The following is a 23433-nucleotide window of genomic DNA, read 5'->3' as shown; positions in this document are numbered from 1 at the left end:
TATTCATCATTCATAAATCATAAGGATAGGAAAATAAGGAATCCCAAACACACCCTTATACTACGAGTACGTTTAGAATAATAGGGTCCCAAAAAAGGTAGAACTATTAGCATAGAGGGTAGAAATGAAACAAATTCCATCTTTGATGGCGCTTGCTAATGAAACATATACAAACGCACCGTTGGTGATATGCCCGGTGTGTGGTGAAACATATACAGTCGCGAAGTATATTTAAGTGCTTGGTGTACAAGCCCGACCTTCCATGCCTTTTGCACTCGAGACTTATTGGAATTATACAAACACACCAACTTTCTAAAACAAAAGATAAAAGCATTTAATGACGCTTGTCTCGTCACACTATCGTGTATGGACGGCTAGTAATGACGCGTTTAACGGAAAACCGGTGAATCTTGTTACTTCGATGGAAGGTATAATAAGCTTTGGGGTATTTGTTGGTTCAACACAGGTCGAGATGGAAAAAGATAACGTGGGATAAGTGACGGTCTGTCAAGGTTTTATTTTGTAAGGGCTATTTATCGCCATGTTGGCTGTAAATATAATCGGGTTGTTATTTGTGCTCGTTTGATTCGTTTCTTGCTATACCGTTTTGTTAATTAATGAAAATAACTAAAAAAAAACAATAATCCATTTTGATATTATTCGGAAAACTGAAAGCTGACAATTGTAAAGTCAAACAAGATTTCATTCATACAAAGTAATAACTTTATAATATAATATTAAATAATAAATAGTAGCACCTAATTAAATTCATTTTATATCCAATAAAGCTGTTTTCCAGCTTTACACTCACCCACACCCACACCCACACCCACCTCTGTCCACTATAAACTCCAATACAAACCCATACGCTTCAATTTCAATCTCCACAAACCCTAATTTCGAGACGATGCAAATATATTTGGGGAAAACCAAATATTCACCGTATGAGTATTCATCGAACATGAATCTTCAAAGATGATATTATTCTTGCTTTTCACCAACCGCTTTTGCCTCATAAGATCTATAAATTGAATAATAATAATAATATCCATTGCTTCATATTATTATTCTTCAAGTTATGGGAGGTGAAAGCAAATGGCGGAAGCTGAAGCTTGCTCTAGGCTTGAACACGTGTCTTTATCTTCCCAAAACCTCCGATGATGACGACTCCACGCGCTCCCCCTCCTCTCACGCGCCGCCGAGATCCTCTGATGTCCGCCACCGAATGCCGACCACTCCCACTCCGTCGTCCTCCGGTCTCCAGATGTCCAAATACGGCATTAAATCGTCCTCTAAGGTATTATTATTATTATTATTTGCGTTTGTTAATTGTTAGTGATATAATTTAGTTGTTCAGTTTATGACATAAGAGAGTATTAGACAAACTAGTGGATTACAGTGTGATATAATTATTTAATAAATTAATAAATGGAAAAAGAAAAGAAAATTCTATTAGACCACTTGTGATTGGCTAGGTATAGTTTTGTGATGTAATCAAAAGATATTTAGGTAGTGGTTAATTATGGTGATTATACAATACAAGAAGTGGGTATGGAGATAGTGATGGGTTGGTTTTTGTTGTCAAATAGTTTTCAACTCCTTAATGGCTTCATGGACCCTAATGTCCCTTTAAAGCTTGTACTATGTTCCATTGCTTAATAATGGTCTTTCCATAATAATTAATTGAATATATTAATATTGAGTTTAAAACTCGTAATCTTGGTTTATAAACGCGCCAACGCACGAGGGAGAAATGTGTGAATCTTGTAGTTTTGGGTCAAAGTTGGTCAAACTTGTTTGGGCTGGTAGTAGATGGTTTGATAATTGATTTTATAATTAATATTGTTATTCTTTTTTACTTCAAGATCTTGAAGGTAAAGTGCTTTGTCTGGTCAACACCTTCACTTTTACACATAAAACCGCTCACCCCCTTTTCATAGTTGAATTAACACTTTTGAACTTTACTTATGCTGCATAAAACTGATGAAAGTAAGTTTAAGCTTTGAAAACAGTGGAAAATCTTTAGCTTATTCTTATTGATTTCTAATTCTTTTTATACAAGTTATTGCTTTTGACTATATGATGCGTATGCTTTTCTTTATTGCCTTGAAACCTCATCATTGGAACACCAGTTGCTTAATGATCTTTACTTTATAAAGGTTGCATTTTTTAATCATTAAGTAGCACCCACATCACAAGTTGGCCACCCAAAAGATGTCTGCTCATTATGCCAAAGTGATTTTCAGCTTTCATGATTTGATTGATTTAACACGATTTTATATGACCGTCAATAAATTTGTGGTTGTTAAAGATATATTTACCTTCATTACTTTTAAAAGATGATACTGATACGTAGTTGTTCAAAGGAAAAATAAATTAAACGTTTACTGGATTATAAATAATGTTGCTTTCATTTGTTTTTCCTTAAATAATGAAATGTCGTTTGTAAACAATAAAAGCAAGCGGACATTATTTACTTGAAAATGGATGTTAGGTATGACTTGCAATCATAATATAAAAAAACAGGTTGCTTTGAAATCACCATACCTTTTCAGCTTTGCTTGGCTTCAAACTGAAGTTTATCAAGTGATTTAGACGAAAAATATATAGTTGGAAAAAAGCGAACCAACAAACATAAACAGAAACCCTACCTATGGCGAATCTTTATATTATATAATATTTATCAGTTATCATGTTGTAATACAAAACAAAATCACGCTGGAAGCTAAATAGGGGATATGCTAATAAATGATATGCACATAAGCATCATTGAAGAGCCTTTGTCCATACTGCCATTCATGTCAACGTAGAAGCATTAAATGCATTGTTATTAATACAGGTTAATTTTTAAATTTCTAAATTTTAGTTTTCTTTATTTTACTAAAATTCTTTATTTGGATTGCAGCAAATGTGTGCAATATGCTTGACGTCAATGAAGGCAACTGACGGTCATGCAATCTTCACTGCAGAATGCTCTCATTCCTTCCATTTCCATTGCATTACATCAAATGTAAAACATGGAAATCGAGCCTGTCCCGTTTGTCATGCAAAATGGAAAGAAATTCCTTTAGAGAGATCCGGTTCTTCTCGTGTGAAATCAAGTACAAATTCTGGTTCATGGATGGCTTTACAAGGTATGGCATATCAACAACTGCACTCTGGTCGCAGTGCCCCTTTACTATTTCAAGCCCCCGAGCCACCTGTGTTTAATGATGATGAAGTAGTCAATCATAAAGTTGAAGAAATGCCATCTGGTGATTTTGATTCTTGTGGAGGGGTAGAAATGATAACATACCCTGAAATTTCAGCGTTAGCAAAATCAACATGCTTTGATAATTTCGGCATCCTAATAAATCTCAAAGCTCCTATCACTAAAGGAAATCAAAATTCCCGAGCACCGATAGATCTAGTGACGGTACTTGATATTAGTGGTAGCATGACAGGTACAAAGATTGCTTTATTGAAACAAGCAATGGGTTTTGTTGTACAAAATCTTGGACCATTGGACCGGCTTTCGGTTATAGCGTTTTCTTCTTCAGCTCGTCGGCTTTTTCCACTTCGTCGTATGACTGAAACCGGGAAGCAAGAATCTTTGCAAATGATTAATTCATTGGTTGCTAATGGTGGAACTAATATAGCTGAAGCCCTAAAAAAGGGAACCAAAGTGATGACTGAGCGGAAATTCAAGAATCCAGTAAGCAGTATGATATTATTGTCAGACGGGCAAGACACATACACCAGCATCAGCCCGCGAAAGACAGGGTCAAAAACCGATTACCAGACTCTTCTTCCGTCTTCTATGCAATGTAAGAAAGACGAAACCTGCATACCGATTCACACATTTGGGTTTGGTATGGATCATGATGCTTCTGCAATGCACTCTATCTCGGAACATTCTGGAGGGATGTTTTCATTTATAGAAGCTGAGAATGTGATACAAGACGCTTTTGCTCAGTGTATTGGTGGGCTTTTGAGTGTTGTGGTTCAAGAGTTACGGGTTGAAGTTGAGTGTGTTCATCCCGTGTTGCGGCTGGGGTCTATTAAAGCCGGGAGTTACAAAGTTGGTATGGACGAAAATGGAAGATCGGGGTTTATTGAAGTCGGTGATTTGTATGCTGAGGAAGAGAGAGATTTTCTTGTTGCATTGGATGTTCCGGTTGGAGAATCAGATGACAATATGTCATTGGTGAAGTTCAAGGTTATTCACAAGGACCCGATAAAGAAAACAACGGTTACGGTTGGTGGAAACGAAGATGTGATAATCTCGAGACCCGAGTCAACTATTGGAGAGCCGATAGTGTCAGTTGAAGTTGACCGACAAAGGAACCGGCTTAGAGCCGCCAGTGCGATAGCCGAAGCACAAGTGGCAGCCGAACGTGGTAATCTAGAAGCGGCAACGTCAGTGCTTGAAGATTGCCGGAAAAAGTTGTCGGAGTCTGTGTCGGCTCGTAGAGGTGACCGATTGTGCATTGGTTTGGTTGCTGAATTAAGGGAAATGAAAGAGAGAATGGCGACCCGAAGAGTGTACGAGTCTTCGGGACGTGCTTATGTTTTGTCAGGGTTGAGCTCACATTCATGGCAGCGAGCAACGGCTAGGGGCGACTCGACTGAAATGACGAGCCAGATACAGAGTTACCAGACACAGTCGATGGTAGATGGTTAACCTGTCTCAGACAATGTGCTTTAGCAGGAGTCCATCAACGTCTATGGTTAACCAGTCACCCAAAAACAAGAAATCATTGAGGTCAATATACTCTTTTCCTCCACCTCAGCCTAGATGATAGATGATGCCTTTTTTCTAAAGGTGCTTCTTTTTATTTTGTGTAATGGTTTTACTACGAAAAGTGCAGAAAACCTATGTTTTGACTTTTGTGGGTATATTTTTCTCAATTGGATTGGTTGGTTGGTTTTCAAGGGAATAATTCATTTGGGAATTGGTTTTACTACAACTGTATTCATCTTACAAATCAAGAAAATGGATGGGTTTGTATCTAATGTAATTCATATTCGATAACTTATCAGGTCTACATGAAACAAACCCTTTCAAATTACATTTTGTAGTCTTTTTTAACTTGTAAAAATGATGAGTTCATTAGGCACCACCTTACATTTGTGGTGTTGGGAGACATCATAACACTAGATCAATAGGTATGATGAGTTCAGTAATTTGTTTTATTTTATATTTAACATATGAGCTGTTGTTTCATATTAATACTTTGTAATATGTTTTATTTTAAAAATGAATATATAACAAGGTTATAGCTCATAAAACAAATGAACTGTTTACTGTTATATTCCTAAGACAATTTGAGGCCACATGTCTGATATCCGTATTCCCATACAGTTCAAGTTGACCTGTCCTACCCAACCCTTGGGGACAAGCAAGGTTCCAGTTCCTTGGAGAAATCGTTCCTGGACCTGAAACCGAACTGGAAGTCTAGAACCACTAGAATCGGTTCCACCTTTACCCGGTAAAGACCCCACCCAACCAAAAACTGATGAAATCCTGGTCAAACCGGTCAAAAACCCGATCAGACCCGATCTAGCTCTTAACTTTGTTGACCAAACCCGGAATAGTTTCCTACCCGGTTTTTTTTATAACTTGATTTGTGCACCTATATGGGTTTGGCCCATTGAGCCCTGTCCATTAGGATTAAACCCAACATCTCTTTCCTATGCACTATGCAGATCTAATGGGCTCAAAGCCATTTTAGGTCAGCCCATTTTGGTCAAGCTCAATATCCCCACACATGAATGACAATTTGGCAATTTGCAAATCAAAGTCGACACTTGACAGTGAAATGATGATTAGGTTTATTTATTGTTTTTCTTTAATCCATGAGTCAACTAGCCAAGTGATTTCATATATGTTCTTTTAGCACATCATGTTCACCTGACTGGCCTTTAATTTATTTAGGTTACTGATTAATTAAACTAGTTAGGTTTAGCTTTCTAAAATTTAATAATTAATTGATTACATAAAACAAAGTGTCTTAGAACCGTAATTTCATTCTCAGTCAACGTAATTGATTTAATTGTGAGAGGTATTGATGGCCCAAGGACTTTCCCATGTTTTTACGTCGATGAAAAGATGGAACATGAAGATTATAAATAAAACCACGTGATATATGATACGATGTATGTAAGGACTTAAAGATGAATACGATAAGATGAAAGATAATGATTATATGATAATGATAAGGCCGAATAACTAGTTAATTTCTTAATTGAAGTTAGTTGAATCCATCTATGTTTAAAGTCGACAATTTCCTCATAATTAACCATGTGTAATTTTCTTAAAACTTGAATGAACAGAATAATTTGTAACCGTAACAATCAGTTACGAGAATCTTGAAACCATAATACTAATCATAGGCAAAATTTGAACTTATATCATAATAAAACTGGTATATATTCACAATCTTTTATCAAAACACAACAAATTATTTAAAAAGGGGAATGGAGAATGGATGCAAGACGACAAGTGATGATAACTGATAAGTGAGGTGGAATGGTGGCACCACAAGGAAACACCACCCACCTCATGTGGTACCACAAGATGCTAAAATCGGTATGCTGGTGGCTTGGTGCTTGACCATTCAGGAGACAAAGAAGGAAAAACAAAGGTTTTTTAACGTAGTGTTAAAAGACTGAAAATAACAAGGTGGTTTTTTTATATCAAAGTGTTGATAGCGGATAAATGCGGATGCAACTGTACCACAAGTGGATGTAGTATCACACTGTTTGATGTGCTGCAAAACACTAAAGTATTATAAATATTGATACTAAAAGCTATATATAAATATCAATACTAAATCTTGCAATTCAACACTAAGTAACCGTACCACAAATGGATTAAGAACATACTTTTATAAGGGATCAGTTAAATGTAATTCTCATATTATAAATGTCCTGAATACTGAGTAAAGCATAGAAATGATGTGATTAATTTATTAAGGGTATACAATATATTTATTTATGTAGTAAAACTAATGAAATAAGTTACTTTAGCCTAGTACTTTTTTAATCTTTGCCATTGTTTAATCTAGGTGTGATCATCAAAATTCATTTGTTGGAAATAAAATAGTGACTATTAAATTATTAAAATTCAAAAACCAAGATGCATATTTCTCACATTCCAAGAAACGGAAAAGAGAATACGAGGAGGCGGTTAAAAACAAAACATGAAAAAAAGCAAAGGACTAATAAAATTTTAGAGGGAAGCATTTCAAGTTAAACACCCGATTATCCAACAAGGATTTCATCAAAACCAACTTTAATTATAGTTTCCAATTTCAGCCCTTTGCTAAATACAAAATAACAGGTTTAGCTATCAAAATCTAATTGTAACCGGTTTAAGTTAGCCATATATGATTAAACTTTATCCCACCTTGAACAGCATGGAAAAAAAAAACAAATACGGTATGTAAAAATTACACGTGTATAAGCGAGTTTTAAACCTCGAGTTATTTGAATAACTTTACTTGAAATTTAACTTTGCTACTTACAATGTATGAAACAAAACTAGATAATAATGTTAATAATGTTTTAAATTGCCAAAGTTAATGGGTGAGCAATAATCAAATTGTTAACCAAAACCGACAAAAACAAACCGAAAACTAATTAACCGACAACCAAAAATCGGCTATCGTTTCCTTTGCACCCTCGGTTAAACTAAAATTAACTGAACCGAACCATTCATATAATTTCTAACTTTTATATCTCAGTATCATGTATCTCATGTTCTATTGTTCTATACTTCCATTTCATGTATTATAAGCAAAATTTTCCCAAGTCTAGTTTTGGAAAATAACCGAATCGAACACCGACAAACTAACCAAATAAACCGAACCAATTAACCGAAGACCGAGTGATTAATAAAATAAATCAACCGATGACTTGAGTTTCAGTCTTGGGTTAAGCTAATAAACACAACCAAACCATTCACACCCATAGACTTAACAAGACCACCGAATTGAAACAATCAAGTTTTGTGAGTAATTAGGTTTTTCACATTCAACAAAGGACTAAAGATGTAACTGAGAGAAAAAGTAATAAAAGCATGTGGGGGAGTAGGGACCATCAGTTGGTGATGTGTAAAAAAGACGAGAAGAAGAAGAAGAAGCAGCAGCAGCAGATAATAATAATAATAATAATAATAATCTGCAACGCCGAGAGGAGAGGTTCAAGTAAATGTTAACTAATTTGCTGGCTCTCTTCAAAACATTAAGTTGACTCCGGATCTGTCTCCTTGTTATCAGGTACAACACCTCATTTTATTACTCTTTTATTTATGTTGAAAACCTTGTGCCTGTCTTCTCAATCAATACTCACTGACTTTGAAAGAAAATGACGTCTCAACGAAATGTACAGCAATACAAAACACAAAGTACAACCAAACCTAGGGTTTATATTTTATAATTAGATACACACAGACACAGCCTTTGAAGGCAAGAAGAATTAGTAATTAACAAACACAATCCGTTATTTGTAAAATTATTCTTCTATTTAAGTTGAATCAGACTATCAGTACTGTTTCAACGTACGCCAATGATGCAATCAACCACTACTACTGTTTATTTAATTAATAATTTAGATAATTGTATAAAATTATTATATATATATATATTTGTTTGAAATTAAATTGGTTGAGAGGTCGTTTTCGGATTAGACACAAGGCATCTGTCGTAGCCTAAGATAAGTGGGTGCGGGTGAGGTTGATGGCCTTGAAATCTTATTGCTATTAGTATTATAAACAGCCTTTAATTGGGTCACTATTTGATGTCAATTTCAACCAAATTTGACAATTTTTGTATTGATATGTGTCATGGATATTGAATTATTGCCTGCCATTTATTTATAGTCGGTCATTAATTAGTGTTCTGTGGTCTGCTTCTGCTAACCTGCTCTCACCTTCCAGTTTTGGTAATTGTAAGGTGTTGTTTTGTCAAACCTGTTTAATGGTTTGGGCCGGTGCCGTTTATCAACCAGTAGATATTCTTGGTATTGCTCATCTGTTGCCCCACTTAATATTAAAAGCATTTTAGCATTATTGTTTTGTATTCTGAATTGATGTTAAACTACTTTATGTTAAGCTGCATTGGTCGATTATTATGTGTTAGCAATCACTAATCTTTACTTTTCTATGCATGTTTCCTTATTATCTTTTATTTGTTTTAGACAATCTTTTATCAGTTTATTCGGTTTTGGATGTTTTGGGTTTAATTCTGTTACTCATGAAGAGTCTTGAGGTTTCAAAAAGGTGAAAAAAGAATGTTTGTTCCTCGAATTTCAAGTCAGACAAGCATGAAGCATCTCATTCTATATTTATACCATTTTCTCTTTTTTCTGTATCAATGTTAGTATGCATAAACATGGTATAAGGTGTATTTGCGGTGTATTTTTCTTTTACAATCATCAATTTTTGACCATGAGGAACACAGAGCATCTTTTGGGTGATTGACATCTTAATGGTTTTAATGGTGAAGATTACAAGGGCCCATAGTATATTTGTAATTGCATACTTATCATGTGTTATGTGTGGTTTTCTACTGTAATATGAGTGTCGATGTGTGTATTTGTTGTTATGATACGAAGGAACATTTGACCAACTTCATTTTATTCTGTCATAGTGTTTGCTGTTTGAACAGGATAGATGAAGCTCCAACCGGAGGCTGTTTTAGTTTGCTTTATCAGCTTCATCTGTATTCAGCACATCCACTGTGGTTAGTTTCATTACTGTAATGCCTTGTTATTATATTGTTTAAAATGAAACAAGATGAAATTATTTCTTTGTTTTGAACTATTTGTGTTTACCTTCAATTGCAGCAGATGAAGTTTCAGGGACTCCCGACATAAACAAGTGGACATGTACATGTTACGCAAACAAATCGAACCAGCAAGCTGTTATTCCAACTAACTGCTCTTCATCATGTGATTGCACCTCTGCTGATGCAGAAGGTACAAGTCAAAATAGATGGAAATGCATCTGTTCTGGCGATAGACTCCCTGAAGTGGCTACAGGCCCTGAATCCAATTGTTTTGCTTCCTGCAATTGCAATTCTGGTATATTTACTTGTCCTCGTTTGATAACACAATTCTGATGTTAAATTATTAAATAAGATATCTTTGATCACGCGGCTACTTGAACGTCTTCTCAACAGGGTCTTTGGGCGAGCCACAGTCAGAATTCGAGACTTCAAAGAAACAATTTTCAAGCAAAGCCATATTAATCATTTTATTACTATGCATGGTGGTGACAACTCTTGCAATTTTCTCTTCAGTAATGTGCTATGTTTACCGAAAGCACACCTCCCCTAAACAACTACCTTTATCCTCATATGATAAAGTCACAAGTTACAACAGTGCTACCAACTTAATAAGCTATAAGACCGCTTCAATCCCAGAATCCAAAATATCAATCCACTCTCCCACCAATCCTGTCATAGGTAACTGCAGCATCAAGAGCTTTGTTTCCTATTAAAACATCATTCTTGTTTTATTTTTCTCAAATATGTTTCTGCTTTTGTTTTCTAGGGTGTATACGCAAAACTTCATCCTTGTTTAGGAAACCAATGAGGACTGTACAAGGAACAATTACGAACTTCTCATACTCAGATTTGGAAACTGCAACCAATAAATTCTCTGATGATAATTTAATTGGAGTTGGTGTTAGCAGTCATGTATATTATGGTCAACTGAGAGATGGTAAACTCGTTGCTGTTAAACGCCTCAAAGCTCAAGGAGGCCCAGATGCAGAAGTCGCTTTTTTGACAGAGGTAATACTATTTTTACAACATATGTAATTTGATGTTCAGATTGAACCGCTATCAAATACTTCTCAATAACTTTAATATTGATGCTCAGATTGAACTGTTGTACGATGATAGATATGTAATTTGATGTTCCATAGCTTTGCTATTGGTGGGATATACTGAGTACGATGATAGATAGATAGATAGATAGATTGAACTGTTGTCAAGACTTCATCGCTGTCACGTGGTACCATTGTTAGGCTACTGTTTAGAATATCATGGAAAACAAGCTCAGATGCTTCTGGTATTTGAGTACATGTTAAATGGTAACCTCAGAGAGTGTCTAGATGGAGTGTCAGAAAAACGTCTGGATTGGGGAGCGCGTATTGCAGTTGCAATCGGAGCTGCTAGAGGCTTAGAATATCTTCATGAAGCAGCTGCTCCTAGAATCTTGCATAGAGATGTTAAATCAACAAACGTTCTCTTACATGAAAACTGGCGAGCAAAGGTAAAGATTCTAATATCGTCAATAAAAAATGTTTTTTTCTTGTTTGGTTTTTGATGATATTAATGACTGTTTTATTAGATAACTGATCTCGGGATGGCTAAACGTTTAGTAAGTGACAGTATCCCCAGCTGTCCTAGCTCACCTGCTCGAATGCAGGGGACGTTTGGGTATTTTGCACCTGAATATGCTATTGTCGGACGGGCATCGCTGATGTCAGATGTTTTCAGTTTTGGTGTCGTGCTTCTAGAACTTATTAGTGGTAGGCATCCGATATATAAATCACCTGACGAAGGCGGGGAAGAGAGCCTTGTCATATGGGTTAGTGGTTAATATAATAATAATCATAGTAATTGTATGTTTTGCCCACAAGGAGCTCATGGCTTTGTTTTTGGTTTTGTGCAGGCGACACCTCTTTTACATGATAGCAAGAGGGTGAGTAAAGAGTTGCCGGACCCACGTCTAAAAGGGAAGTTTGAAGAGGAAGAATTGCAGGTGATGGCTTATTTGGCAAAGGAGTGCTTGTTGTTGGATCCAGACGCGCGCCCGACAATGAGTGAGGTTGTTCAAATACTTCTAACCATTGCACCAGAAAAATCTAAAAGAAGGAATTTCTCCTTCGACCGTTATCAGGTATACAACATCTAATCAATTTATATATGTTGTTATTATTGTTGGTTTTATCTGACAGCATATGATATATTACACAGGACTATACTATTAGAATGGACCGCGAGCTTCAACCAATATCATCGAGTGTATCATATTCGTCCGAATCTTCGCATACTCATGATATAGAAGCGACTGCAGAAGATGATGATGGAACACCTGTAGATGTTGACTTAACCGAACCCTGGCTCGAATCCTTCTCCGTGTCTAATATTTCATCTGCATCCAAAACACAGTGAAATTTGAGTTTAATTTATTGATATTTGATCTGGTGATTAAAGGCCACAAGTTCAATCAATCTGCTGATTCGTTTCATTTTTATTCATAGAACCGATTTGTAGAATATCTATAGGGATGTGTGTTGTAACTTGTAAGTCTTCTTTTATAGTTATAGGCTGGTAAGATGTCACAGCTTTACTCTTTTATCATTGTAATTACCCTTCTAGTTTACACGAGAAAGTCAGAAACATGCTTTGAATGATCAACTTTATAATATGTACAAGGTTAGCTTAGCAAGATGTTAGGCTAGAGGGAAACACCCAAGCATAATATTTACATGGTTTTCATTAACTGGAATCTGAATAATGTATTCAGATCCAACTACATTCACTATTGATTACATATACAATAGCATGTTTAGCAAACCTAGTAGTTTAGACCAGCTATATAGCATATAGAACATTTTCAAGCCAAAATGAGTAGTGTAATAATTATGCTAGTAATTTAGACCAGCTATGTAACATACAAAAATATTTTCAAGCCAAATGAGTAGTGCAAATTAATGGTTAGGTCAGGTTGGTCCACCTAACACAGCAACACTTTGTCGGATTTAATAAATAACTCATGTCTCTACTTGTATTAAGGTGTTGGATAAAACTTTGTTTTTACAAGTGTTGAGTGTTCAATTTCATGAGTGACAAAAAATATGTAATTGAAGCCGTTTAAAAGTAAAAAAAGAAAAACGATTCAAAGGATTGTAAGCTTTATCTACTTTCTTATGTTATCGGTTATTATATGTTTATTCATAACCGATAAATTACAATATGAATGATTTTTTTACACGAAATGATGAAAATTCTCATGAAATGAAGTGATTAAATTGATAAAATAAATCTCATCTATATCAAAATGGTGACAAAAGGTTTACCTCCTTTTATATGGAAATATAACAAAAAATGGTTTTTATAATTGCATAAAATGCATACCGACATTCGTATGATAGTCATATAAGATTATCATACTCCTTTAGTTATCACAATTTATGATTTGTTTTCAATAATTAATGGTTTTATTTTGCCAATAATTTTCTAAAAACTCATTTATCCTAATACTGCTATTACATAAGCATGATGCATGTTAACCGTAAAGTTCTATGTGAATCATGATGCTTGTGGCCCTAGAATGTGACATGCTAATTGTAATTGATCTGGGATACAATGCCCTCGATAAAATTTCCCCTACCTTCCGAACGACTAAAGAAATCCTTTAGACCATATCGTAACATAACACGATCATGATATTGTCTACTTTCCCGTGGTTTCACAACTTTATGTATGATCATATGATGGCTTCCTAATGGTCACCATCTTGTGGCCTAGAATGTGACATACACAATCATAGTCCATTCTATATTTCCACATTTGATAATCTAACTATACTATTAAAGCAATAAGCTTTATGTCAAAATCTCCCCTTCCTGTTGGTTGATTCTCATATTTTCCATTTATATCTAGGTCTTCTCTAATTTTCATCTTAATTAAATTAATCAAAAATATATTAAAATTAGATTCATCAATGCTATTAAAGTCTTATCTTTCATTTTCATTTTGAATATTTAAAATTGTTATTTATATAGGAATATTTCTAGATATTTCTATTAAGTGACATTTCTAGGTACATTTCATTTTGAATATTTAAAATCGTAGCCATAGTTTTCAAAACCAAATATTCAAAATATCATTTTGAATATTTTATTGTTTTGGGTTGATTTTATTCACCACCTTTATTATTTTCTTAGATAGTATATAATATATAATCTAGATTATTATTTGATATTTCATCAATAGAAAGGATTACGGATTTAATATAGAGATTACGTATAGAGTGAATATATATAGTATATAGAGATTACCAATATTAAATTTTGAATTTTTGTTAAAATATTATATTTATTTTAATTTACTATCAAATTCATAAAGTTGTAAATGTTTGTACTATTCATGTTAAATTTAGGAAATGATGACCGATTTGATTAAGGAATGGTTTAATTACGGAAATTGTAAATTTAAATAAATTTTTGTATATTCTTTGAATGTTATTAATTTGTAAATTTGAATTAATGATTTTATAACTTATGGTGTCAATTTGAATTAATTAACAATGATTTAGTGTTACTATAATTATGGATGTTCACCCATTGACCCATTTACTTAATTTCGGTCATTAAGTTTTAACAATTATAACCAAAATCCATTGTCTTATTATTGTTTAAGAATAACACTTGAGTTACAAATCAATTCTTGACCCATTGACCCATGACTTATAATTACGATTTACTTATAATTACGATAATATAATTCACAATTTACTTACATATATATAACAAAATTATTAACTTTTATTTTCAAACCTTATATGAATTACATTAAATAATATATGGTGTTATAATTGATGATTAATTATATTATTATAAATAATATAATTAGTAACTTATATTTTTACATGAGATTATAGTCAACATTTAAATTAAATAATATGACATTTATACTAATCAAATATTTATATTTATACTAATCTAATATACTAATATAATTATAAGAAAAGATAAATTAAGACTTTAGTGGAATTGTTGAATTGTTGAATAATAGAAATTTCAAAATTTCAGAATTTGAAAGTACATTCATTACGGAATCCTTTGTAATCGTTCTTACCATAGTTTATTTTCAAAATATTCAAATTTACTAAATTATGTTTGCAATCAATTACCTTACTACATTCCTTCTATAATTTTGTCTATCCTAATTCATTTGGTATAAATACGTACATTTGATAGCTTAATCCTTACACCATCATAACCTCTTTATTAAAAACAATTACCTTTATGCGAAGGTTTTTACTTTTTATTGTTTTTATATCTTCCATTTTCTTATTAATTTTATTGGTTAAATTTTTTATTGTTCGTAAATGATATGTTTGTTTTTAAAAAATTTTCACCACTAGCAATATGGAGCAACCAATATCACCATGTTGAACCAACTTGATGTTCAAAACAATGAGTGTATCCTAAAGGTGCGTATTTTGAGACTTTGGCGGCTGAAGGACAACTCAAAACCCGGTCAAGATTGGTCAATCGAAATGATTGTTCAAGACGAAATGGTATTGTTAATACATTCATTAATTTACTATATTATTCATATAACTTTTTACTAATCTTAATAATAATTTGCAGGGCAACAGAATGCAAGCCTATGTAAGGAAGGCGTGCATTCCTAAACATGATGTTTGGCTTGCGGAGAATAAATCTTTGATTGTTCGGAAGGCCTCACTCGGTGCAAATATGTCTACTTACAAATACATAGACTGCCCACACAAACTTTGTTTCACAGCCGAGACCCATCTCTCAAATTCCTACGAATTTGAAGGTCACTTGTATGGGCTGAAATTTGTTAATAATTGTGCAAGATGAAATGGTAGTGTTACAGATTCATTAATTTTAGCATATTTTTCATACAATTTTGTACTAATGTTAATAATAATGTTTCAGGGTAACATAATTCAAGCATTTGTAAGAAAGTCATGCATCCCAAGCACGATGTGTGGCTTGGTGAGAATCTTAGGAATTTTTTAATCTTAGGTTTTTTGGATGAGAAAGAAGATTTCATGGATTGAGTATTACTTGATCAGATGTATTTTTTTTATTTTTTAATATTCATGTATATTTCTTTTTTGATATTGGTGTATATTTCTTTTCACAATCTATGTAAGTTAAATGATTATATTATATTCCGGAAATGAATTTTAATTGATTATTCTATAATACATTTAAGTTAGATTATAATGTGCATTAAATTACCTATAGTAGCATAATCATTACTCTATTATTTTTGTCAATGTCCAATTAAGTCACAAATATTCCGTCCAATTTAAAACATCATTATACTTTCCAATATTATATTAATTTACATTTTTAGATTTATACACATTTAATATAGTATTATAGAAACCGATTATTACTCATCTATACTTAGTTTACAAAAATTTATTATTATATCTTAGTATGAAAATGTACAATTTAAAAAATATATATTTATCTGAGTATAAGGATCCCATTATTACAATTATATAGTTTGACTTTCCATATTTGTTAAAAAAACTGAATTTGAATAACTTAAATAGCTATAATTCAAACTAAATCCATTTTAATGGAATATTTGTAACGAAAAACATTACAATGTTTTTTATGCATTCATATTATTTACTTTACATATATGGTTCACAACATTATTATTAACATATATTTTTTTGCATTATTATTCGTTTAAGTTTTATTCAATATTAATATAGACTATTTTCTCAAACTTTAATATGATAACCAAGTCTCTATAATTTCTATAAATATAGATTACAGTTTTTCAAAATACATAATGATATTTTCAAAACTTTCTATAATACACATCACCCACATTTAATATTATTAAATGTTAATCAATAATATTTATCAAAATATGCATCTAAATTAATGACACTTTAAATTTTAAAATTAAAGTATTATTTTTATAAAACTATCTAACAATATAATTTTTAATATATAATAAACAAGTTAATTATTTATTATATATTAACTTAATACATAATCCATAATTAAACATTTTCTTAAATTGAATTTTATGTATGAGATTTTTAAATAAATGACTTCTGAAATTTCATAATTCACAAATTAGATTCTTTTATTAATGCTACGTAATATTGTTTCAAAAAGAATTCACACTGTTTTTAAACTATATGAAATTACATCAGTTTGGGAATACTATGTTTTGAAAAGAATATTACTCCTCTTGGTCGACTAAGATTCTGAAAGAGCAACGTGTTTTAATATTGATAATTTGCTAATGATGTATTGTTTCTGGACTGTTTGGAACAGAGATTTAACAACGAAATGGTATTAGTAATATTAAAAAGTTATCATATTATTTTTTTGATAGATTAAAATACTTTCTTATTTTTTGTTACTTGAATGGTTGAAATGCCCGAATTAAACCAGATTAGCAATGGTGATATCCAATCCTAAGACACCGTCAATTCAATATTGGAAACTTTTAATTTGTATGTTTAATATATGTGATATGGGACTGTTACTTTTGTATTTTTAACTTCTCTTTTGTTATGAAGGAGATGATATCTTTTGGTAAGAATAGTGCTACTCATATGAAAATTGTTGAGACAAACTTTGTTAACAAATCTAAAGAGGAACATCGAGGATATTTACGACAATGTTGACGGTGCAGTTTCAAAATTAGTTACTAAGTCTAAGACAAAAGATGTTATAGGTGATGTTGGGATCGAAGTAAAATCTTATGAATCATTTTATATGTTATTATTATAATATATATGTTTATTTAAACTTTTATAATTGTTTATAACATATGAATCCATTTTGTTTATAACATATTAATTATATTAGAGTTGTACTTTTGATTTCAAATGATGCAATTACCGATTAGCTAATATTCATGACATAATACCTTATAATTTGAATTTGTAGCAGCCAAGCAAGTCCAAGAGACTCACAATACAAAGTTGATCATTCATTTCAAATTTCATATTGTTTGAAGGAGATTAAGGTTATGGGTTATAGTTTACTTTTAATTGGTAGTTTAGTACCATATTATTCTTTTGTATTATTATATTATAAATATGTTTTGGTGTATTGTTAGTTCAAATACTAGCTAGATTATTTTGGATTTGGAACTATGACCCGTGTTTGAAAAAATCAAGTATATTTTTTACAAGTTCTTATATTATTATTTTTATATTTCCAACCGTGTGTAACACGGGTTCTATAGAGATATCAATAATAACGATTATATCAATAATAAGCGTTTCCTTAAATATACTAAACTTTCATTTGTTCGTTTTATATCAATAATAATCGTATTACTAAATTTATCGTTATATTAAATAAAATTACTTAAATTATGTTACACTTTTAAATTGACTGGTATTAATTAATTCTTAAAATTTCTATTTTCATCACTACTAAATTAGCATGTACGGAATATGACGAAAAGTTTAATCTACTGAGTAGATACAATTTTCTAAATGGGTAAAAAATATAGCTACAAAGGAAATGGGTTAAATGAATACACATTGAAAGAAACATAAAAGTTAAAGAGCACAATCTATTAAAACAATATATTATTATTATATGTATTTAATAATTATTTAACGTAATTTATCCACAAATAATTATAAAAAACTAGATGTGAAAGCTTTGGCTAATTTCCTGGATGATATATATTATGAATTAACTATATGTCAACTACACTTGAATGAGAATTAATATGTTATTGAACATTGATTAAGATTTTATTTTAAAGATCAATTAATTATAGTATTATGAAAGACTAAATTTAGGTTTTTGATTTGTCATATTGTTACCTACAACACTTTTTAAAGTGAATATACCATTGCTTTATAACTTGCAAGATTCATACATTATGCATTTAAAGAATCAAATATGTATATTATCTACTAGGTTATTGACATGTGGGCGCCAAGGGTGGAAACATATAAATCGTGTAACATCCACCGGTAATATGAAAGTGGAAAACATAATTTCATGCATACATGTGGAGACGAGAAGATGATATACAATTGTTAATAAAGTCGGTAACAAAATAAAAACTTTATTAAACATAACTTTCAAACAAAAATAACATGCATTTTACAATCATTAGATAGATTAAAAATGAGAATTTCATAAATTACAAAATAGTTCCTTATAAACGACATTTGTAGTTTTATTTGTAATTTTTCCTTCCTTGTCTAATATAAACATTTTAACACCGTATCTACTCTTCACTCGTGATAAAGCAACATATACTTGACCATATGTTTAAGTTTTAACAAAACTAAATTTCTATTTTCATCACCACCAAATTAGCATGCACGAAATATGACGAAACGTTTAATCTCCCGAGTATATGCAATTTGTGTAAATGGGTAAAACAATACATCTACAGAGCACAATCTATTAAAACAATATTAGATTATTATTATTATTATTATTATTATTATTATATGTATTCAATAACTATTTAACATAACTTATCCACAAAGGAGTTATAAAAAAATGGATGAGAAATTTTGCCTAATTTCTTAAATGATATATATTAGGAATTAATTATATGCCAACTATACTTGAATAAAAATTAATATATTGATTAAGACTTTATTTTGAAGATCAATTAATTAATTATAGTATTATGAAATACTAAATTTAGGTTTTAGATTGTCATAACAGTTTGTTTTGTAAAATAAATTTAAAATATACTTATAAAAAGAAATGTCTTAGATATTGTTCATCTTTTAACATTGATAAATATTTAAATTGATGTGTAAATAAACAAGAGTACTATCTTAGAGTAATAAACATTACGGTTATTGATGTATAACAAATGTCTTAAATAAAGTTCATATTTTGAATCAACATTGAGATAGAAGTTTTGTTGAATCAAAATTGTAAAATTGTTTTGTTGATTTAGAGACTAATTTCTTTGTTTGCTTATTATTGTACTCATGATATAAGTTGTAAAATATTTTAATTTTTCATTTATCTTTGTTAATCTTTGTATGTTTTTGTATTTGATTCAAATAAGCTATGATGTCTTATAATTAATATAAAATTATCATTTACTTATAAATACAACATTTGCATTTCATTATTTATAAATACAACAACGCCATTATAGATATACCAGATGATCTTTTGATTTGTGATTCATCCGATCCTATTTCTGATCTGATTGATGTTGTATATCCAGCATTATAGAAAATTTAATGATATTTCATATTTTCAAGAAAGGGCCATACTTGCACCTTTAAATGAGGTTGTCCAAGATATTAATGACAAATTTTTGTTTTTGTTTCCCGAAGAATAAGTTAAATATCTCAGTTTTGATAGTATAGACAAGTCTGATAGTGTTAGTCCTGGTTTCGATCTAGCATTACACTCACTGGATTTTCTAAATGGTTTAAAGATGTCTAGTATGCCTCATCATAGATTGGTTCTAAAAGTTGGTGTGCCAATAATGTTACTAAGGAATATTGATAAGAAGAACGGTTTATGCAACGAAACCAGATTACAAGTAATTAACTTGGGGATGCGTTTTATCGAAGTAAATGTTATTTCAGGTACTAACATTGAGCTTCGTACTTATATAACTCGTAGTGGCCTAACTCCTTCAGATAAGAAACTGTCATTCATATTGAAACGAAGACAGTTTCCTGTTGCGGATTGTTTTGCAATGACCATTAATAAAAGTCGAGGCCAATCACTAGCAAGAGTTGGCATATACCTACGATTACCAGTGTCTACACAAGTACACATGGTCAACCATATGTGGTTTTATCAATAGTGAAGAGCAGAGACGGTGTTAAAATGCTTATATTAGACAAGGAATGCAAAGTTACAAATAAAACTACCAATGTGGTTTATAAGGAACTATTTACTAATTTATAATTGTAAAATGGATGTTATTTTAGTTGAATATTATGTTTTTACATGATTTATATATTAGTTGATGCTAGAAACATGTGGATATTACATGATTTATATTTTTCCACCCGTGCCGTAAAGGCAACAATTGGGCCACATGACGGACTACCATTAGGCCACGTGGTGGGCAATGCTTTTTTTTGTTTTTGTTTTTGTTTTTGTTTTAATTTTATGTTTTAGTTTTGGTACCGCATTGAACATAACCGAAATCAATTGAATTTGTGTCAACTCACCACCTCAATCCCCGGAAACGACAACGTTTGGGCTTTACCAACGTTGTTTATACGATACCACCATGAACATAACCAAACCGAAGAAATTCGTTTCGACTCACCATTTCAACGCCCGAAACGGACAAACGCTTACCGACTCATCGCCCAGGACCGACAAGGATCAGGTTTTATCAATGTCCGAGACTAATAACACAAAGTAATACCAATCAAACCCACATTTTTTCAATTTAGTGTCGATATCTTAACGAACTTAACTAATACCAATCAAACCCACATTAGTGCCCGGTCACGACACAACGCAACCCATAGAAACAAAGTATTTAGAAATTAGAATCTACTGGAGTAGCCCAATATAGTGGGCCTGGGCTCATATATAATAACACAAAGTAACTACAGAGCCAGGGTCCCAGTCTGACTGTTATACAATGGCCGCCAAAGCTGGAGCTGCTCCGGCGACGTACTCACCGTCTCCGACCACCTTTAAGAAGAACCGACCGCCTATTTTCACCGGCAATGTTGATTGGGTTCGCCCCGACGGCCGCGACTTTCACCAGTGCAGACCTGCATGTATGAACCTATATTTTTCTCTCTTCATATTATTATTATTATTATTATTATTATTCACAATTCCTTTATTTACATTTTGATCCCAACAATTTAAATATCTTGTTGTATGATAATATAACTCTTTCGTTTATTATTCATTCATGTCGTATGTTATGCCCCTTAGATTAATTTAATACTAAAACATTGAGATGAAAAAAACCCTAATTTTGCTGTCATGTCATATGCATTTTGTTTTTTTTTTTCGTTTTGTGGATTTACTTTTGCTGTGATGTATTTTTTTATTGTTGATTTATTTAATTGGTTTAGTGTGTTTATTAGGTTTGTTTTAGGGTTTATATAATAAGAGGATTGTTTGTGTCTTAACCTGTGTGCTACATTGTTTTCTATTTCAGTTTTACGTACGGGTGCGGTCAATGCAGCATCAGGGTCTGCTTATGCAGAGTTCGGTAACACCAAAGTTATCGTGTCTATGTAAGTTCGTCTCGTATATAAATGTTTTTTTTTAGATACATGTTAAGCAAAGTTCACAAGTTTTATAAACATGAAAGTTAAAGGGTATCTGCTATCTAGACACTAGCTACAACTTTCGTTGAATTCATCAGTTCTGCAATAATAAGATACTTAAAGAATGAACATTTGAGTTGCTTTCACATATTTTTAGAATATCAAATGGAAGTGGTTGTATTATTATTTTGATCTGTTTGTCCTCATTTCTTTATCAGTTTTGGGCCCAGGGAGAGTAAGAAAGCTATGATGTACAGTGATATTGGTAGGCTGAATTGTAGTGTTAGTTATACAACTTTTGCCACACCCGTTCGTGGTCAGGTATGCTTTTGAGATAACTTGTTTTAAGATTAATATGGTTATTATTTTTATCATAGTTTCTGTATCTCTTATGTAAATTCAATGTTTTTTATGAGCTAGGCATCATCTGAGAACAAAGAAATTTCGTCACAGTTGCATAAGTCTTTAGAGGGCGCTATCATGCTCGATACATTTCCAAAAACAACCGTCGACGTATTTGCATTAGTTTTGGAATCTGGAGGCTGTAAGTTTTAAAATACTTGTTTTCAGCGATTCTTTTTATATAGAGATTGGCATTTGGCGGTGAGGAAAAGTTTAGTTATTGAATATTATCAATTTATTATTATTCTTGCAGGTGATCTTCCTGTTGTTATCTCATGTGCCAGTCTTGCTTTGGCAGACGCAGGGATTATGATGTATGATTTGGTTGCTGCAGTTTCCGTGGTATGATACTCACCAGCTTAATTACATATATTCTCATCTGCTTGTTGTAATTCCATAATGTATCAAGTTTTTTGTTTTAACATCTTTATGGTGTGCGTGGAATGTGGATTGTTTTAAGGTTTTCCTGTTACATACTGACTTTTCATTTTTTATGTATAGTCTTGCCTTGGGAAGAATCTTGTGATTGACCCTGTTTCAGAAGAAGAAAACTATCAAGATGGTAGCTTGATGATTACATGTTTACCGTCTCGCAATGAGGTTACTCAACTCACAATAACCGGTGAATGGTCCACTCCAAAGATTCATGAGGTATGCTAGCTTCTTGGACAATGTTTATCCTCAATTGACTCATAGGCGAAACTGCACATTGTTTTTAATTGATTTTTTGTGTCATACATTTTAACTCGTTTAACATTACATATTATGATTAATAGGCAATGGAATTATGTCTAGATGCGTGCTCCAAGCTAGGAAAGATCATGAGATCTTGTTTGAAAGAATCTGCCTCTGCTTCACAAGAATGAATAGCTAAGATGTTTATTTTTTACTTTTATTTTTTTGTTTCAAAATTATCTTGTTTTATGCTGCTTAACGTGTGAAAAAATGTTATTTTTTTTGTTTTGGGCCTAAATTTTGCTTTGTTAATCCATGTTTTGTTATCTTTAGGCGTAAAAGTTTGTT

General features: G+C 32.0%; 3 protein-coding genes across 4 annotated transcripts; all 3 read left to right on the top strand.

The window, feature by feature from the left end:
* Positions 1 to 840: 840 nt before the first annotated feature.
* LOC143576509 (E3 ubiquitin-protein ligase WAV3-like) lies at positions 841 to 4914 on the top strand. Its single transcript, XM_077060582.1, has 2 exons — positions 841 to 1297; positions 2906 to 4914. Exons 1-2 carry the CDS (start codon positions 1079 to 1081, stop codon positions 4661 to 4663), a joined length of 1977 nt encoding a protein of 658 aa, XP_076916697.1. The 5' UTR covers positions 841 to 1078; the 3' UTR covers positions 4664 to 4914.
* Positions 4915 to 9171: 4257 nt separating this feature from the next.
* On the top strand, positions 9172 to 12251 carry LOC143576510 (receptor-like serine/threonine-protein kinase NCRK). Of its 2 annotated transcripts, none has more exons than XM_077060584.1 (8): positions 9172 to 9725; positions 9832 to 10065; positions 10164 to 10448; positions 10537 to 10778; positions 10966 to 11262; positions 11341 to 11580; positions 11665 to 11892; positions 11970 to 12251. In XM_077060584.1, the coding sequence occupies exons 1-8, from the start codon at positions 9656 to 9658 to the stop codon at positions 12165 to 12167; spliced, it is 1794 nt and encodes a 597-aa protein (XP_076916699.1). In that variant the 5' UTR covers positions 9172 to 9655; the 3' UTR covers positions 12168 to 12251. The 2 variants fall into 2 exon arrangements, with proteins under 2 accessions (XP_076916699.1, XP_076916698.1); XM_077060583.1 differs by having other exon boundaries at positions 9829 to 10065.
* A 9088-nt stretch (positions 12252 to 21339) lies between these two features.
* Positions 21340 to 23433, top strand: LOC143576522 (exosome complex component RRP41-like). The gene is made up of 7 exons (XM_077060592.1): positions 21340 to 21504; positions 21897 to 21975; positions 22227 to 22329; positions 22429 to 22552; positions 22664 to 22752; positions 22912 to 23061; positions 23187 to 23433. The coding sequence occupies exons 1-7, from the start codon at positions 21363 to 21365 to the stop codon at positions 23274 to 23276; spliced, it is 777 nt and encodes a 258-aa protein (XP_076916707.1). The 5' UTR covers positions 21340 to 21362; the 3' UTR covers positions 23277 to 23433.

This window comes from Bidens hawaiensis, unplaced genomic scaffold (assembly GCF_021521415.1).
Source record: "Bidens hawaiensis isolate Kalapana, Puna unplaced genomic scaffold, B.hawaiensis_p1.1 tig00028232_1, whole genome shotgun sequence".
NCBI classification, from domain to species: domain Eukaryota; kingdom Viridiplantae; phylum Streptophyta; class Magnoliopsida; order Asterales; family Asteraceae; genus Bidens; species Bidens hawaiensis.
The sequence above is the reverse complement of the archived record's forward strand: the minus strand, read 5'-3'. Positions and strand labels throughout refer to the sequence as shown.

Excerpts from the sequence above, each read along its gene's own strand:
- LOC143576510 (XM_077060583.1), top strand. The coding sequence starts at position 9,656 with ATGAAGCTCCAACCGGAGGCTGTTTTAGTTTGCTTTATCAGCTTCATC. Across the intron at positions 10,066-10,163 it reads TTCCTGCAATTGCAATTCTG|GGTCTTTGGGCGAGCCACAG; the intron begins GTATATTTACTT and ends TCTTCTCAACAG. Across the intron at positions 11,893-11,969 it reads TCTCCTTCGACCGTTATCAG|GACTATACTATTAGAATGGA; the intron begins GTATACAACATC and ends TATATTACACAG.
- LOC143576522 (XM_077060592.1), top strand. The coding sequence starts at position 21,363 with ATGGCCGCCAAAGCTGGAGCTGCTCCGGCGACGTACTCACCGTCTCCG. Across the intron at positions 22,330-22,428 it reads CCACACCCGTTCGTGGTCAG|GCATCATCTGAGAACAAAGA; the intron begins GTATGCTTTTGA and ends TTTATGAGCTAG. Across the intron at positions 23,062-23,186 it reads CCACTCCAAAGATTCATGAG|GCAATGGAATTATGTCTAGA; the intron begins GTATGCTAGCTT and ends TATGATTAATAG.
- LOC143576509 (XM_077060582.1), top strand. The coding sequence starts at position 1,079 with ATGGGAGGTGAAAGCAAATGGCGGAAGCTGAAGCTTGCTCTAGGCTTG. Across the intron at positions 1,298-2,905 it reads GCATTAAATCGTCCTCTAAG|CAAATGTGTGCAATATGCTT; the intron begins GTATTATTATTA and ends TTTGGATTGCAG.